General features: G+C 53.0%; 5 protein-coding genes across 5 annotated transcripts; 2 read left to right on the top strand and 3 right to left on the bottom strand.

The window, feature by feature from the left end:
- Positions 1-334: 334 nt before the first annotated feature.
- On the top strand, positions 335-1,216 carry KVR01_010578 (uncharacterized protein; the record flags this gene model as incomplete). Its single annotated transcript, XM_044784711.1, has 2 exons — positions 335-857; positions 933-1,216. 2 exons carry the CDS (start codon positions 335-337, stop codon positions 1,214-1,216), a joined length of 807 nt encoding a protein of 268 aa, XP_044640737.1.
- Positions 1,217-1,346: 130 nt separating this feature from the next.
- Positions 1,347-2,302, bottom strand: KVR01_010379 (uncharacterized protein). The gene has a single exon (XM_044786224.1). The coding sequence runs from the start codon at positions 2,160-2,162 to the stop codon at positions 1,434-1,436; it is 729 nt and encodes a 242-aa protein (XP_044640538.1). The 5' UTR covers positions 2,163-2,302; the 3' UTR covers positions 1,347-1,433.
- A 528-nt stretch (positions 2,303-2,830) lies between these two features.
- On the bottom strand, positions 2,831-3,772 carry KVR01_010476 (uncharacterized protein; the record flags this gene model as incomplete). Its single annotated transcript, XM_044789143.1, has 4 exons — positions 2,831-3,222; positions 3,279-3,399; positions 3,455-3,600; positions 3,697-3,772. The coding sequence occupies 4 exons, from the start codon at positions 3,770-3,772 to the stop codon at positions 2,831-2,833; spliced, it is 735 nt and encodes a 244-aa protein (XP_044640635.1).
- A 4,316-nt stretch (positions 3,773-8,088) lies between these two features.
- Positions 8,089-10,032, top strand: KVR01_010519 (uncharacterized protein; the record flags this gene model as incomplete). The annotated part of the gene is made up of 3 exons (XM_044789720.1): positions 8,089-8,442; positions 8,543-9,645; positions 9,732-10,032. The coding sequence occupies 3 exons, from the start codon at positions 8,089-8,091 to the stop codon at positions 10,030-10,032; spliced, it is 1,758 nt and encodes a 585-aa protein (XP_044640678.1).
- Positions 10,033-11,416: 1,384 nt separating this feature from the next.
- Positions 11,417-14,585, bottom strand: KVR01_010715 (uncharacterized protein; the record flags this gene model as incomplete). Its single annotated transcript, XM_044786329.1, has 2 exons — positions 11,417-14,169; positions 14,351-14,585. 2 exons carry the CDS (start codon positions 14,583-14,585, stop codon positions 11,417-11,419), a joined length of 2,988 nt encoding a protein of 995 aa, XP_044640874.1.
- Between the last annotated feature and the right edge of the window lie 2,775 nt (positions 14,586-17,360).

The following is a 17,360-nucleotide window of genomic DNA, read 5'->3' as shown; positions in this document are numbered from 1 at the left end:
TGAAGCGATCACACCCTCAGTGAATGAGACTGGCCAGAGCACGAACGAACAAACAAACAAACAAACAAACGAAAGCCAGACTTCAGGACACAACGTAAAGTTGCCTTCACTTCGACAGGAGAGTTCCTGCCCCACACAGGGTTTCCTACCCCGCCAGCCAGGTCGTCCGAATTACCCAAGCTTGCACTCGACCTGAGCGCAAACGTCAAGGGACACCACAAGTCAGTTCTTCGACGTCCTTGGAGAGGTTAGCTTCCCGCATCCCTCAATCAGCAAAAAGAGCGCCATGACCTGCGCCAGCCTCCGACTCGACATGGCTGCGTAGTTGTCCAAAATGGAGGAACTCCCAATCCTCATCGACGACCTCGAGGTAGGCAAGGTGGTCATCCGATCAGAAGCCGCTCAAGCAATCCAGTCTGCGAGAGATGCGGATTCCAACATCTCCAGCGTCGACGAACACGCCCAGTTCTGTGCTTTCAGCGATGGCAGCCACCGTGACGGTCGAGGTGGCGTAGGCATGGTTTACAGGAGACAGTGGCTACCTGATCGATGGGCTGCCGATCAAACTGACAAGCATCCAAACGGACTCGGAGCCTTTGTCAAGCAAATCTTCCTGTCATACTGTGATCCAGACAATACATGCACTCAACGCCGAGAGCATTTGTTCTCCTACGGCTTCAATTGCGATTGCCCGCTCTGCGTGGCTGAGGACACTATTCCCGCAATACTGAACAAGCGTGCCGAACTGATCGAGGAGTCCAACAACTTCATTACAACAAGTTTGGCTTCCGCAGACCTCTCCAAACTCTCTGAGACTACCATTTGCGCCGCAGAAGAATTCCGGCGACAACTAGAGGGTACATGCCGTGAGGCGAAATACCACCATCTTCCGCGGCTGGAGTGCGTCCCCTTCTCATACTGGCCATGTCTAGTGAATGGAACGCCGGAGGAGAAACTCACGAGGGCGCTCAACGCGCTGAGGAATTACTGGTACTTCGTCCAGATCGGCAATAGTGTCAGGATCGATCGTTCGACAGCCGTTCCGCTCGGACCGGCGATAACGATCGCATTGGTAGCCACTACTGCAAGCTTACAATTGGGCAAGACTGAGGTCGCCTCGCAGCTCCAAAATCCCCGCAAGGAGATATACATCATTATTCACGGTTTTGAGAGCGGCCGGGGCTTGGAGGATATGGACCGCGACTTCGGCATCTGACGCTGAATTCTTTGCGTACCTCAAGATCCATTCTAGTTTGTCATTGGAGATTAAAGATCACAGTGTGCACTGTGGTAAATTTCTGATCTTAAAGTCCTTTCAATTGCGTTTTTGAAATAAGAAATAGATGTACAGCCTAGAATTTCCTTGTTTCTGATTCAACCAGTAAACATGTGTTCCTAGTGTCGCTAATTAAGTTGACATGAAAACTCCAAATTCAAGAAATAGCCGCCTTCGTTTCAGTAGCACAATCCTGGGCAGCAGGCGGAGCCTGACCGGCGATGGCTTCCACTCCACATGGGTACCGAAGATCTATGACAGGCTGCGCTGGGGTCAACGAGGCAACTTTCGCGCCAGTTCCCGAAGGACACGTCGCCGTGCCCGTGACGGAGTCAAGTGTGCAGGACTCATCTATTCCGTATTGGCATTGAGAGTCATTGATGTTCCTCAGTTCGTAGTTTTCGGCCACCCAATTATCACCCTCGGCAATACACTTGTTGACCTGATTAGGACTCAGCGCCATGAAAGACATCTTGCCGGTGTCAGACGTGATGATGTCTGCACATTCCTTCATGTCAACGACCTCGTAGTCCACATCGAGTGCCCCGCCGGCATCAGGGTTCAGAAGGGCGGGCGATGCCGTCGCGGAAGTGCCGTATGCTAGGTACTGGTACGTGTCGAAAGAAATATCATGAGCTCCACCCGAGACGTCCAAATGAAGCACGGTACGAGAACGGGAGCCGTGTGTGAGTTTGATGCACATGCCTGAGCAGTCTGGCCAGTAGGGCCAATAAGCCATGCGGTTCACGTCAATCTTGCAGCCGTGGACACCGATAGTCGAACTAAATGCATCATGGGGTGTGACTTTGACGGCTCCAGATGGAGAGAGCGACAGTGCATTAACACATGTGGACAAAGCCGTAAGGATTGTGGGAAGCCGAAGCATAGCGATAATAGATCCTGTTTGGTGTAAAAAGGAGTGGATGCCACCTTCGTGGGGCTTGTGGTAGACCAAAATGCAGGTAAGGAGTGTCAGGAATGACGATCACATGGAGGAATTGTCCTGGCGATTTACTCGTGGAAATAGTCCTCCCTTTTATTGAAATGTGAGCACATTCTGAGATTGAGAAATCACCGGTGGGGGCGGACCCTCGGGACCTTATTCATTGTTCTGGGTGGCTCGGAAATGGCCTCGGCCAACATGATATGCCCCTACTCTGGCGCCATCTGAATCCTTGCGACCCGGTCAGCAAAGAGGCCAAGTCAACACTTTTCTTTGCCGTGTCCTTCTTTGGGCCTGCATTTCAACCAACCATTTGACGATTGGTCTTGGCCAACCCATTTCTTCATTGTGCGGCAGGCCACAAAACAAAGGCCCGGCCCAGGGCCGCGTTCTCGGCCACGACTGATGTTTCCCGACGTGATCAAGATGAGCAAGTGCGCAGATGTAGCCAACAAGTTTGAATATCATTGGTTCAAGTAGTGCTAATGTGAAACAGGATCGAGACCCTGTGCCAACAACTGGGAGGCCCTCCTCGTCTCCCACAAAGAAAGATAAACGTTCTCAGATCAGAACAGCAACACTCAGATCAGAACTGCTGCACTCAGATCCCTCTAACCAGTGTATGTACAAGAAACGGTCGATGAAGAAGCAGAGCAGTCAGTCAAAACCTCGTTGTTCTGTTTGATGTCAATTATCGTGGCTCCAGTGACGCCAACAGTGGTGCCGCTCTTGACAGCCGATGCGCCCGTGAAAGAGACCGTGCCAAAGTCTGCAAACGGCACCAGGGTGCAGCTATTGGCGGAGCTGCATTCCGAGAAATCCTCGACGATCCATTCGGCATTGGTCTCGCACAGATCGCCATCGGCCACATTAGTGAAAGTCTGCGTCACAGTCTTTCCAGTAGTCAGGTTTTGGATGACAGCAGTGCCGGAAGTCTTGGAAGTGGCCGTGACTGTCATCTTGATGGAGTCACCAGCGGAGATGGTGATTCCGGAGAAGGTGTCTAGTACCGTCTTAGAACCTCACAACCTCTCAAAGTTCAAAGATCTCATGACTTACACGCATAGTCCGGGTACCACTCATACCAGGCATCATAGGACACACTGGAGCCATCAACGTACCAGTCAATTCCCGTCTGGAGAATTGCAGTCTGGCAAGTGTCTCCGTCGATACCGACCCACTATTTGGACCTCTGTCAGTACAATCTTTTACGGCTTATGAATTCAATGACTTACGGCAGAACCCGCAGACTCAACGCTGCTGCTGGAGCTCCCAGTGAGCGTGGGGACGGTGACGGTACCTGTCACCTGGGTAAAGCCCGTTGAGATCAGGACCGCACCCGCCCAGTTGCTAGAGTACTCAGCGTTGGTCTCGTTGGTTACTCCCTCAATAGGTTCAGAGGTAATCAACGGCTGAGAGGAACGGGTGGCCCCAGTGGAAGATCGCCGAGCAAGCTGACGAGCTTCACGCCTCTCACGACGCTGCTCGGTGAATCGTGCACCGATAACGGCCTCAGCACACAGAGCAGCCGTGATAATGGGAGTGAACTTCATTGTGACTGTCAAGACAGATTATCGGTGACAAGATGCAAGAAAGGGGACAGAAAATGTTGTAAGCGAATGAAGAGCTGCGAGGTGAGTGCTGTCGATAAAAATGCCCACTCCAGAACACATGGGATCATGGACCATTATATACACAAGGCCACCGTCCATGAGGGTGATGGAGACATCGTGATCTTTACTGTCCCAGCAGAGCGGCTCATGCCTTAGCATACAACATGCCAAGTGTAGCTGCACTCATCTGAGGAGATAAAAGTCCCAGGGGAACTAAGCATGCCTATACCGCGGACAATTCTGCCTACAAACCGGTCGGTCGGACGCGAGAAACAAGGATTAGATGAACTTCGGATCCGCAAAACTTCGAAGGAGGCCGGATACAGACAGATGCAACCTGAACCACCTTCCAAGTTGGAGCACGATCTCCGTGTGAGCAGGTATTCCTTCTTTGTGCCTTGGAATTGCCGCTGGCCTTATCACTCGCCTGGTGTCATCGTGTGTGTGTCAGGTGAGCGTACCTAGGTGCAGATGGCTACCTGCTATCCGGCTTGACCTCGGGAGCGGGGCAGGGGTCCAGATGTCACAGACCGGCGGAGATGCCGCTCGAGCCCACGATCGGATATCGGAGGCGGCTGATCTCATTTCAAAAGAACAAGCATTTGTATGCGCTCCCCGGATTGCTTGTCGTATGTGGCGGTGCGGCCAGTTTAATCAGACAGTAAACTGTTGGCACGCCCTTTGCGCAACGCATCCCGATGGACCTGTCTGATTGATGAGAGTCGGCTGTTAACAAGTTGCTCGTCATCAATAGCTGCGTGAAGTGAAAGCAAAACCTTCAACTTGAAGTTGCCACGAGGGTAAGGCATAGCAGAAAGCATGCAGCGAGGATGTGGCTGTTGCTGGTGTCTCCTTACCCACATGTCCAGGTATGGTTTTGTAAGTAATACAACCCCTGGCGCACGCCCTGTCACCTCACACTATGGTAGCATTTAGGATCTCCCGGCACTTATGGGCTGCTACTTACTCCGCTTAGGTGCTGCTATCAAGACAACCAGGATGGTATTCGGTGGACAAGTGGCACGACTGGCGGTCTGTGTTGCATCGTCCACTGGCACCGAACGATACATTTTCAAAGTCGACGGGACCTCGGGAGGGACATGAAGCCCCGACGGTGATATCTCGTCATTGCAAAATGATGTTCAGGGCACCTGGGATGCACTGTTCCCCCGGAATCTGCTACTGTGCAATGGAACCCCCACCCCCAGGACTCCGGTTGGTCTTCCTTTCTGGACTGGTGTGAGGCACCTAACCTCACATCACGTCGTCCGACGGCGGACCGAATGCATACAGGGTCTTCCCTTAATTCTTGTGGTGCAGGCACTGCTAAATCATCTGATGTAACCTTCCCACCAGCCAGTTGTCCCCCCTTACACGGTTTAAATGGCTACCCACGTTTTAGAGATGTAACGCTACAAAACAAGCTTTTTTGCGCCTGTTGGTATTCCTCTGTTGGTATTTCTCTGTCAGTCCGCACAGACCTAAAACCTGCCCAAGGGATCCTTTCCCGACCTCTCAGATGTCGGTCCGCAGTACGAGTTAGTGGAAACCCCTGCGCACTGAAAGCCGTAGCTGTAGCGGCACGAATGTTTCTGGGGTCAAATACCTCAGAAGAGTCTGACAGAAGAGTTAGACAGACTTCTAAAGTTCGGCATGACTTACATGGGAACCTAAAGGGCCCCCCCGGGGGGGGGGGGGGAGAAAGAGATCTGACTTATCGATTTGGCCACAGCCCTCGGTCATAGAAAGAAACGTATGAAATACGGCTGGATCCTGGGAAAATAGCTTGCAGCGGCAATCAGAATGGGGTTCAAACATGGTGGTGGTGCATGAGACACGAGGTGACTGGGCGCCACATACCTAGGTAGCCTGCTGATAGCAGCAATAGCATCGCCCCCGGATTCCATACCTAAGTAGCATCCACAGCAGCTCACAAGTCTGGCAGATACAGCATTGGAGTAGGGGCCACGCCAACCTCCTGCTTATCTCAAAAAGCCTTCCCCCAAACCCGTCGTCAGACCTAAATGGAAGTGGAGCGAAAGCCCTCATGCATCGAGACCCTCGCAATTCTGAATGCACATGTGAGCGACTACCTAGGTACCTAGGTACCTCACCAGACACACCCATGTAAACCATTGACAATGCGGCTCTTGTGTCGTTCCCTTCGATCCATCAAAACCCCGGGAGCTTCGATCCAAGCCATTACGGCGACCCGATGCTACCTACTATCGAGGACCCATAATATACCTTGGCTAGAGCCGCTATCGCCTGGGCAAAGCTTGAAAAGCTTGGTCGCCAGACCAAGCAACGTGATGCAAAGGGGCAGGGGGGCGCTTCATTTTACTGCAACCATCACCCTGCTACCTAGGTAATAAAAGCCGAATATCTGGTCCTCTAAAACAACACGCCTCTCCATTTCGGAATAGTCTCCTGAGGTCAGATGTTGAGGGCTGCCAAAGAAGTCGTGCCCGGCGTGGGATCTGTTGCTGGAGCTGTTCTTCCATTAACAAACGATCTATGCATGCAATGCTGGGCGAAACTTGAAATGAGGGAGATGAGCTATAGATTCCACATACCTGTCGGACCGATAAGCGATTAAGTCATCGGTTCAATGCAGGTAATGGCCATCCTTTACAGCCTCCTATCACTCAATCGTTGCTTCTTATTCTGTATCCAACATGGTGGTGAATTGGAAATGTGAAGAGACCATCGATGTGGATATCATTCCCCTAGAACTTCTAGAGCGACGCACCCTGATCATTGCATTGTTAATTTTGTCGAAATTGTTCAAAATTGAGCAATATAGCCTCTAATCATAATCATTCAAACTCAAAGGCTCAGATTTTCGGCATATTGCGATTAGCCCCTGCATTCTCGCTGTAATCAGTTGTTTCGAGGTCCATGGAGGGTGCGGCCGGTCAACTTCCCATCTCTCCTCCTCAGCACATAAAACCCTGTGACTGACTAATTTGCTTCAGCAAAGCATAATATAAGAGCCTTCGTTCTATGAAAGAGCATGTATTACGCACAGATAGTTGAAGTGAAACCAAAGCCTTAGTCGCCTGATTATGCGCCTCAGAAAGTGCTGCAAAGTGTTCGTGTGTATGGCTAGTTAGAGCGCATGATGAGATTCCTTCCGTTCCGGAAGTGCCAGACTCGCAACGAGATACCTCACACAACATCTTCTTCGATATGGCCATTCGGAGCCAAGCTTAGCTCTCCTAGTATTACTGTGCCCACATTCTTTTGAGGTAACATTCATTTCGTCTAAGCGAGAGTAGATAGCCATCGCAACGCTTTCTGCTGTCAGCCATTTCGTGCCAGCAAGACTATGAGGACTTAGCTAATAACTTTGATGGAATTATATTCCACAACGCATCATTGCTGCAGGTCGCAGGCAACTGAATATCACTTGTCTCATCGGTGTCCGCTCAATACAACTGGAGTCTATACCATCAACAGGGTTTAGGCGTGCAGCGGAGGAGTTGATGCAGCACGACAGTATACTGAGTATCAGATAGGAGACTTCATTATAAAAAGAAATTGCTGTAAGATGCTTTGCTAGAGTGCTCTGATAGATATTCAGGTATTCAGCTCAGTTTGTACGCATCAAGTCCAATCCCTATTTTTGCTACTCTGCTCCACCGAACGATTCTATACCCGCCTGTCTCGATGCACCATTTGCTTCGCAACCGGCCACACATCTAATTAAGCATTGGGATGCAGTCCAATGGCGACGGTTGACCCAGGGGTGTAAACTTGAAATGTCTTGGAAATTTATTGTCGAGACAGTCGATGACGACACGCAACCCCCGCTGTCCACTTACCGAAGTGGAGGACAAGAGAGTTCACGTATCAAGGTCGCATGCCCAGGTGTGCAACAACCCCCGCTTTCCGACCGACAGTTCTATTTTCCTCACTGCACAATCTCAGGAACCCTTGGCCCGCGATCTCGGAACGAAGGTCTATACCCGGAGGCCAAGCGAAAGATATTCTCATACATTCATGAAAATTCATCTTCACCGAGGCTGCTCCATTTGACGAGCTCATAGAACGGCCCGGGGTATCATCGATAAACCTGTCATCGCCTTGTCCATCAGGGTTGCTTTTGCTGGGTACGGACTCTTTCTATATAAATTTCTCTAGTAAGCGGGAACGTGGCTACTTACTTAAGTAAGTATTAGCTAGCGAGATCGCGAGCTATCATAGTCTGCGCATACCGGAAGACTATACCATGAGAAAATCTCGTTCTAACAATGAGTCCCGCTTCAACCACTGATGCTACCAACGGAACTGATCCAGCCACCAAGGCCCGATACGGCAATCCTTTGCCCTCTTCATGGATCCCCCTTAACGAGAAGCCTTGCGGTACGCCCACTCGGCGCCTTCGGATTGTCACCATTGGCGCCGCTGTGGCAGGGATGGGTTTCGCCTACAAGTTACAACAAGAGCACAAGCTAACCACTGGATGCGTCAACGGATTGGATGGTTCACTGGTGGATCATACGATTTACGAAGCGCATAAAGACATCGGTGGCACATGGCTAGTGAACACATATCCTGGTGTGGCGTGCGATGTTCCAGCGCATGTTTATGCCTTTCCCTTCGAGGTCAGTGTGTCTTTCAACCTCCAAGGCTGGCAGTTGCCTGGTCGACATTCAAATTTTCTCGCGGAGAGTTTCGCCCTTGGGTAGACTGACAATGTTTTAGCCTAACCCCACCTGGAGCTCTTTTTACGCCAGCGGTGAGGAAGTGCTAGCATATTTCAAACGGACAGTGGCCAAATACAATCTCGACCGGGATGTGAAGCTGAACCACAAAGTCGAGCATGCCAGATTCGACGAGGCAGAGGGACGATGGCATCTTAAAGTCCGACGAATGGACACAAGCGAGGTGATTGACGACGTCTGTGACGTGCTCGTATCCGCCACGGGCTTCCTTTCGCACTGGCATTGGCCTTCGATACCAGGTCTCGACGATTTCCAAGGCCACCTCGCGCACAGCGCAGGCTGGGACTCACAGGGCGAATATGACTACAACGGCAAGAGGATCGGAATCATCGGAAACGGGAGCTCCGCCATCCAGATCATGCCGCGGCTGGCCCCTGGGGCAGCACACCTGGTCAACTTTATCCGGCACCCGACCTGGATCACGGCTGGGCTGGGCTCGGCTGCCATCGACGGTGCTGCGAACTACACCTACACAGATGCCGAGAAGCGAGAGTTTATCGAGAACCCAGAGAGTCTGAAGCAGTACCGGAAGCGACTGCAGCAGGCGACCAACGAGGGCTTCGAGATGTTTGTGAAGGGCAGTCAAGCACAGAAGGAAGCGTACGAGGCTACATCCCAAGCCATGCTAGACCGCCTTGGAGGCGACCAAGAGCTTGCGAAGAAGCTGATCCCGGACTGGGAGGTGGGTTGCCGCCGTGCGACGCCAGGACCAGGATATCTGGAGGCTTTCACGAGAGACAACGTCTCCATTGTCAGCGACAGCATCGAGCGCATCACAACATCCGGAATCCGGACCCACAGTGGAGAGGAGTTTGAGTTGGATGCCATCGTCTGCGCCACGGGCTTTGATGTGAGCCATCGGCCACCGTGGCCACTGATCGGACGGTCAGGTATCAGCCTTTCGGAGCACTGGAAGGAAGAGCCATATTCATATTTGAGTCTGATGGCGGCCGGTTTCCCAAACTTCTTCATGTTTGGTGGTCCGAATAGCCCGGTGGGCCATGGAAGCTTGATGAGCCAGTTACAGTGGAGCGCGGAATGGATGTGCAAGTGGGTGAAGAAGATGGCTTGTGAGGATATCAAGTAGGTCACCAAGTGCCGCCATGGCTACCCCTTCCAATCATGCCGCCGCAGGATACGACCGATTTGCTGACCAGGCTGATGCAAAGGTTTATTGACCCTAAGCCAGAGGTGGTGGAAGAGTTCAATGCCTACGCAGACGAGATCATGCAGACGTTGGTGTGGTCTGGTGGCTGCAGGTCATGGTACAAGAATCATCGGGTCGACGGACGGGTCACAGCTGTCTGGGCTGGAAGTGCGATCACATACTACGAGATGATCCAAGACCTGCGGCCTGAAGACTTCGATATTGTATACAGATCGAGAAATAGGTTCAGATTCATGGGTAACGGTAGGGCTGCCATGGAGAGTACCCCAGGAGCTGATCTGGCGTTCTATATATACAAGTAGAGCGCTTGAGAGGCAGTGGGTGAAAACAAGATCAAGCTGCACCTGGAAGAAGCATGGTAAGGTTGCCGAAGGCTCATCAGAAATGCGTCTAAGCGTAACACTCAATAAATGTAGACCGACATACAACGAATTGACTGTAGACTGTCCATGGTGTCCAACAACCTTTCACCGGTCCTCGCGCCTCGGAGGGCACGGCGGAGGATGGAGAGGTCTTCGGCAATGGGTAATTACAGGCACTGGATGGAGCTTGTACTCGCCTCGCACAAGCTGAGTGCACTTTGATGTTGATCTGGGGCGAGCCAAGGCCGTCAGTGTCCAGGGTCTGCTGCACAAGTCTGGAGAAGTGAATACGGACACATTTGATGAAGATCATCTGAGTGAGTGCCTAGAACTCTTTTTCTATCGGTTTTCTTCCATTACTTAGAAACATTCCATGGGATTTGTTGTATCTACCCGTCTGGACCAGACTCCATATTTATAATTCAACAATGAGAAGCTCGAATCCGCCCGTCATCTCGTTAACTACGCATCCATCCTCTGTTCTCCAAGTCAATCCATCACCCGTCGAGCTCACATGATCCCTTCTCACCCATGATGTTGACAAAGTACCCGCACGTGCCATGTCGCATTTCCAAAGATGCAGACAGTCCAGTTGGTGAGGTACGAGAGTCTCTGTCCGGTCAATCCTCTTTCTTCGTTTGTGAAAGGATAGAATAAGGTACAAAAGACTCGCTAAAACTTCGGTACAGTGTCGAGATGTCCGTCGTGTTGTTTCGAGGCAAGCCGTAAATTCCACTGCGGCAGTTTCAATTGCATTGACTCTGGCGGTCAGGCGGTGGAGGGGCAAGTATCAGCCTGCGTTTGGAAGTTCCTTGCGGAGGAGGAGAAGTGGCCTGGGCGGGAAGATGATGATGATGCCGCTGTAAATAAGCTCCATTGGCAAGCGCTATGTTGTTGTCGGCAAAGGAATGATCAGGGTCGGTGTCAAGAGGCGCAGATGAACTGGGCTGGTAGCATTCATGAGTCGATGGTGTCCCTGGTGATCATCATGGCGCTTTCGAATGTTCAGTGTTCGCATGGGGGAGAGAGCTCCTGCGGTCCCAGAGGACCAGCGGAGGATGCCGACTCGATCCGCCATGGCGAGAACATTTGAAGTGCTTCCGGTTGTCCAGTATTCGCATGGGGGAGAGAGCTCCCGCGGTCCTTCAGAGGACCAGCGGAGGATGCCGACTCGATCCACCATGGCGAAAACAAGCGCCTTTTCCAGTTTGCCCCCTTGTTTTAGGAGACGATTGCCTTTGGTCAATATTCCACGACCGCCAAGACAGGACGTGGCCAGACACAGTAATCGAACGAATTGGGGACCAGCCGTATCTATGCCGCTTCAAAGGTCGTCGCCCTCGCCGGTACTGCTGTCATAGTCGCTGTCTCTCCCGTCGGCATTATCGCTGTCTGTAGGAGGGTGCCTCGATATGTACCGAGCGCAGGCCCTGCCCATAGCTCTCTTGAGGGCCGCCTCTTCGCGTTCATCCAGCCTGCTGCAAGCGATTTCGGGGAGCTTCACGAGCATATCGTCGTCAAACCAGTCCCTGAAGACCTCGCAGAGGGCGGTTTGTGAGAGGGTGTCCTTCCTCTCGTACTCCCGCTCGAATTCTTCCAGACTGGTCTCTTGGATCTCGCGCTGTAGTATCCCGTCCAGGATGATCTTGGCCTCATCCTTCTGGGCGGTCTTTGTGAACCGCGTGTCGGGGTACATGATCCTGGATGCCATCCGCGGTACGGTCTTGTAGACCATCCTTCGCATCATAGTGATGGCGTAGGCCTGGTTGTAGCGAAGACCGTTATCAACTCTTGGGTAGCCGTCGTCGGCAGCAGGGGCAGTAGCGGTAGATGGAGCCGCAGTAGAGGAATCTGCAACAGGGGGGTCTATCTCGATAGAGGGCAAGGCCACATCAGCGGCAGCATGCTCAGAATGAAGTTGTGCCGAGGGATATGGCGGAGGTGAGTCAAGAATGGAGGAAGGTGTGGAGGCAGAAGCAGCGCGAGCACTGCGGCTGAAGTGGTTGGCAAAGTCGTACTCAGTATCGACATTGGGATCCTTGTCGCTGCCAACCTCGTAGGTATTCTGTTGCGACGGCGAGGCCTTTGTGGCCGGTGGCGCAGACAGGGAAAACTCTTGGCCGAAGAAACTGACAGTGGCCGGCATGGGCGCTGCAGTGTAAGCAGCGATACTTGCCGATGGCTCGTTGTTCTGGTTAGGGCGCTCCGTTGGAGATTGAGCGCCTGGGTCGCTCGCCCTCAACTTCTCAAGCAAAGGTTGAGCCTTTGAGAGGATGGATTGGAGGTGAGCGACGTCCAACTTCGAGGAGGCAGCAATACCCTTGCCAAGATCCGTGGACTGGGGTCCGATCGATTGAGCCGCCTTGTCTAAGCTCCCAATGCTGGTAGGGGCAAGGGGGGTTGAGGCTGCTCGCGGGCCTGGGGTAGAGACGGCAGGAGAGTCCTGTGTGACGGGGCGAGAGGGGGATGAGCTCTGCTGAGGAGCACTCGTGGGCACAGGCGCTGTCGGTATGACAGGGTAGGGCGCGATGTTCGAGGACCAATCGGCACCGATGGCAAATGGTCTACTGTAGGCGTTTGCTATGTCGTTGGCGACGGCCTCCATGGGGTTCCTGTCGTGAATCCACTGGGCTTTAGTCTCGTGACCGATGAACATGCTGAACGTGGTTGAAACCTTCGAGTTCGACTTGTCGGGGTCTGAGATATGCACCGAAGGCGTGAGCTGGATGATATTCTCCAAGTCACGCTTGAACTTCGCAGCCTTCATCTCAGCCTCGGTCTCGGCCCAGGATTTGACCTTCTGCCATCGCGGGGCCAGCTTCACAGGCCACGGCCACTGGATTGGCTTGAAAACCATAGCAGCACTGGTCCTGGTCTCCTCCCATGTGCGAATTTCCTCCCAACCCGGAGCGACCTTCGTCGTCGATATGCAGTCTGGTTGCTTGAAGATTGAGGCAGGAGAGGGAGTAGCCTGCGAAGCTGCCTGTGTCTCAGCAGCCTGAGCCGTAGTGGGCAGGGCAGCTTGAGTCGTCTGAAGGGGTCTCGCAGGCTCCGTCTGCGGGTTTGTGGGCTGAGTGCTGACCGGAGCCAGGCTACTCTCGGGCTGAGTGAAGGTGGCAGCAGTCATGGGGGGAGTGGCAGGGGGTGTAAGTTGCTGCGGAGTGGTGGCGGGCAGGAGGGTGAATGGGATGGCCCCATTCTTGGCTGGTGAATTCGGAACAGCCGCTGCCTGGGCAGGCGCCTGCTGGGGATTGCCGGCAGCCTTCAAGGTGAAGGGGATCGTGCCATTCTTTGGCGGCGTGTCAGGAATAGCGGCAGGGGGAGTAGGTTGCTGCAGAGTGGTGGCGGGCACCAGAGTAAATGGGATGGCTCCATTCTTGGCTGGTGCATTGGGAACAGCCGCTGCTTGGGCAGGCGCCTGCTGGGGGTTGCTGGCAGCCTTCAAGGTAAAGGGGATCGTGCCATTCTTCCGCGGAGTATCAGGAATAGTGGCACCTTGAGCAGGCTGCTGCTGCTGCTGCTGCTGCTGCTGGGTGGCGGGCGCCTGCTGGGTATTGCCGGCAGCCTTCAAGGTGAAGGGGATCGCGCCATTCTTCTTCGGCGGCGTGCCAGGAATAGTCGCAGCTCGAGCAGGCTGCTGCTGCTGATACTGCTGCTGATACTGCTGCTGCTGCTGCTGCTGCTTCTGAGCGGCGGCGGCGGCGGCTTGCGCAGTGAAAGCAGCAGGCTGGCTGCTGGTTGCCATGGAGGGCGTCCTCTTGACACCGTCCATCTGCCCCGAGTAATCGGGCAGCGGAGCAAAGGCGTTGTTGGCAGGGGTTGGTGTTTGGGCAATCGTCTGGTAGAATGACGAGCCCGCCGTCGCGGGGGTCGAGGCTGGCTGCGCAAACACGCTTGGAGGGGTCAAGGGGGTCGAGGTGAAGGAATTCGAGGTCGAGGAGAAGATCCAGGAAGCATCGGAACCGACGTCGGTCATGTCGGTGTCCGCTTCGTCAATTTCCATCTCCATGTTGACATCGCCCTTGGAGTCAAGATCCATCTCCCCCGCCGAGTAAACGGCAGCTCGGGTGATATAGGCTTTCATCGCGTTGCGAGCCCGCTGCTTGTCACTCTTGGACGAGAACTTCTAGTTCCTGCTCAAGAGAGTGACGAGGGCGGAACTCAATTTGCGTAGCTATTGTTTGCACGTTCTGGTTAGCCGACCTGACAGTAGAAGGGAGACGCAGTCAGAGTAGTGTCTGTCTTGCCTTGGATTGACCCCGAGCGAGATTAGTAGGAGGCGCGCGGGCCTGGTTGGCGACGATCTTGATGGCCATCGCAGATTTGTCTCTGGCGCCGAATCTCGCGAGATTACGACCCTTGATCTTGGCCCTCAGGCGGTGGTCCCGACCGTGCTTGGTGGCGGACGACGAAGCATCGCCGCCGAAGCCGTTGCCGCGACCGAGGCGAGGGTACTGGGCATTGCCCTGAGCGTGGGGGAAAGAAGCCATCATCTTGTCAATGGTACGAGCGGGAAAACTGAAGGAGGGGGGTTGGGGATGGGCGCAAGGTGCAGGACGATTGGGGTTTGTTTTTTTCTTCGAGATCGATTGACTGATTGATCAATCGAAGAGGAACAGGTGAGGTGGATGTGCTGATCAGATCTTGAAATTCAGAAGAAGAAGACAGTGGATGTAGGTACAGTTGGTGTGAAAAGACAAGCAGCAGTCGAAGGTTGGATGGAGGGTGGAGGGTGGAGGGTGGACGACGGTGGGATGTGGGTTGTGGATGGAAGGTTGGGAGCTGCCTCTCGAAGCCTGCAGGGAATCAATCCAAGTGCGAAAGATGGGACCGAGCTTTGGACTGCCCCGCAGCTTGATCTCAATTCAATGTTGTCCACGGAGGTACCTAGGTATGCAACAAGTTGGGCTACGTCTGGTAACTGTCCCAACGATGAGCCCCGTGAATGTGTTGATTCACCATTCAGATAGGCAACGAGGCGGCTGTCAACAAGGGTGCCAACCAATCAGGATAACTATTCGTAGTGACTTTTCAGTGAGTTGATGCCGAGTCTTCTCAAGCTTCAGGGAAGCTTTGTAGGGTCTCGCTGCCGAGTCTGTCAACGCTGCAGTGGTCGTCTCAAGCTTCCGTCAGCACTTGAGACCATTGCTGGCTGGAGTTTCGTAGCCCGTTGTTGAGAACCTTCGATCTTATGATCAAGCTGTTGCCAGACTCGACGTCAAAGCAATGCGTTTCCCCTCCCTTCAGCTCGACCTCGCCGAGTCAACCCAATTGCCCACGTGACTTCGATTCACGGTGTCGTGTCTGCCAGCCAAAAATCTCGCCCTGTTTGCTTGCTCACTCGTTCGTAGGCGCGGCCTCCAGCTGGAAATCAGCTTGGCCACTGGCACCTTGTGACCCCCATTAGCAAAGAGCAGCATTCGACACCTGACCTCCAGGCTGTCCAGCTTGGCAATCTGCCCCCCGTCCAGCAAAACGTGGACCGTCCAGGCACATAAACAACCCTTTCAGTCCAAGGCATGTCATAACAGTTTCGTTGATGAATAGGGTACCGATCTGTGGAGGTTGACCTGGCTTCTGAGATTCCGTAACAATATCTTCCCAAAGAGCTCTGTGTGCTGACAATACTCTAGAACATGCGGCACACTCGGAGCTGTATGCCCCGCTCAAAAAGAAGATGCCAGTGAATAGAAAGCCCGAGCATGCTCGGCGTCGGCACACGAAACTCTCATGGCGCATCGAACTCAGCCGCCTCAGTCCTAGAGGCAGAGCTCCCAGAGCGCCATCTGAAAGACGCCAGGGCCGCGTTACGTATAGCGCGCGCGGCGGCCAGCGTAGCATCGGTATCGGACATCGCCATCCCAGATCCCACGGCGGGTCTATCCGAAGCAGCATCCAAGATGCTTTTCTCCAGAGAGGCGCGAGCTGATGGTGGCTCTGCCATCGGTCGAAAGCCAAGCTCAGACGGCAAATCGGGGTAAAAGCGCCTGGGGATTGTATCGAGGCTTTCTATCCCGTATGATTCTTTAAGAAACAACGTTTGAAATAAATATTTTGAGTCACTACTTTGTGTCAGAGATGTAGTATGACAGGACAACGAAGCTGATGGCTGCGGTGCCCTTGGTTTGCTGCTCGAGTTGAGTATGCGCCGCACCAAGACTCTGAACTGTCGGAATGGTCCGGTCATGGTGACGTCTCAGGATGTCATTGAATTCCTGAATGAGACGGAAACAATTCTCACAGCCTAGAACTTTGCCGGACTGAAGCTTTGGGTTTCGTTGACAAGTCGGTATTGATAGAAGGGAAGCAATCGGCACCTGGGGAGTGGTGGTCTACTCACTGGTTTCTCATTCTGTTCATTTCAAATTTCATGGACAGGCAATACACCCACTCTTTTTTCTAATATAACCGGCCGCCGCCCTGATGTCGCCTGGTTGTTTAGCGACGATACTAGCACAACTGGTTGATGCATTGGCGGGAGCCGGCTCGTCGACGGCTCTATGGCGGCTCAACACTTGTACTGCCTGACATCAGTGGCAGTAGGCTGCTACATACCTACTTTTCGGCGTAAATCGAGGACATAAAATTCATTTCAACTGGCAGTGTCTGTTCTACTCGAGTTCTGGCTGAGTTTCAAGCATGGCGTTAGACTGTTGCTGCTCCTTCTCGGTGCCGCTTGACTCACCCATGGTTTCCAGATAGCATGCTGCATTCAACGTTGTCTCAGTAATGCCCCCTGACCACAATTTTTAGCACAGAATATAATTGTGGAAAGGATTTGGTTGGACGAGCATCATTGGTTGAAGACCTGCCCAGGTGTTCTCATAGCATTCGCATGACGATTGGTCTTGGAGATCTCTGAAAGGTCCTCCGTCGTCTTCTTTGTTGGCAGCACAATCCTTTTGTGCTAACTAATAAGCGGCTCCACGAGTACATCACCAAGTCCTTTGCTCCATCCCCCCAGATATGACCATTTCAGTCTAATAAAAGCTTTGAGCAGTGCCCAAAAGGCCTCTTGAAGGAGGGGTAGCATGGCGGGCACCAGTAGTATTCACCGCATTTAACTAAAGATTTGTGGAGACGGAATTGGAGATCTGTCGGTATCGTTTTGAGCCGAGGCTAATGACTTGGCTTTTCTGATTTAAAAGTGTAGCTTGTCTTGTCAATTCAAACTCATGACTTTCTGGCCGATGTGGGGATCAATTGATTCGAACTCCAAACTTCCCATTCCGTGTACGTGTGTACGAACGAAAGGTCCAGGAAGCCGT

This window comes from Diaporthe batatas (assembly GCF_019321695.1).
Source record: "Diaporthe batatas strain CRI 302-4 chromosome Unknown Contig00013, whole genome shotgun sequence".
Classification (NCBI taxonomy): domain Eukaryota; kingdom Fungi; phylum Ascomycota; class Sordariomycetes; order Diaporthales; family Diaporthaceae; genus Diaporthe; species Diaporthe batatas.
This window is presented reverse-complemented; position numbering and strand designations above follow the sequence as displayed.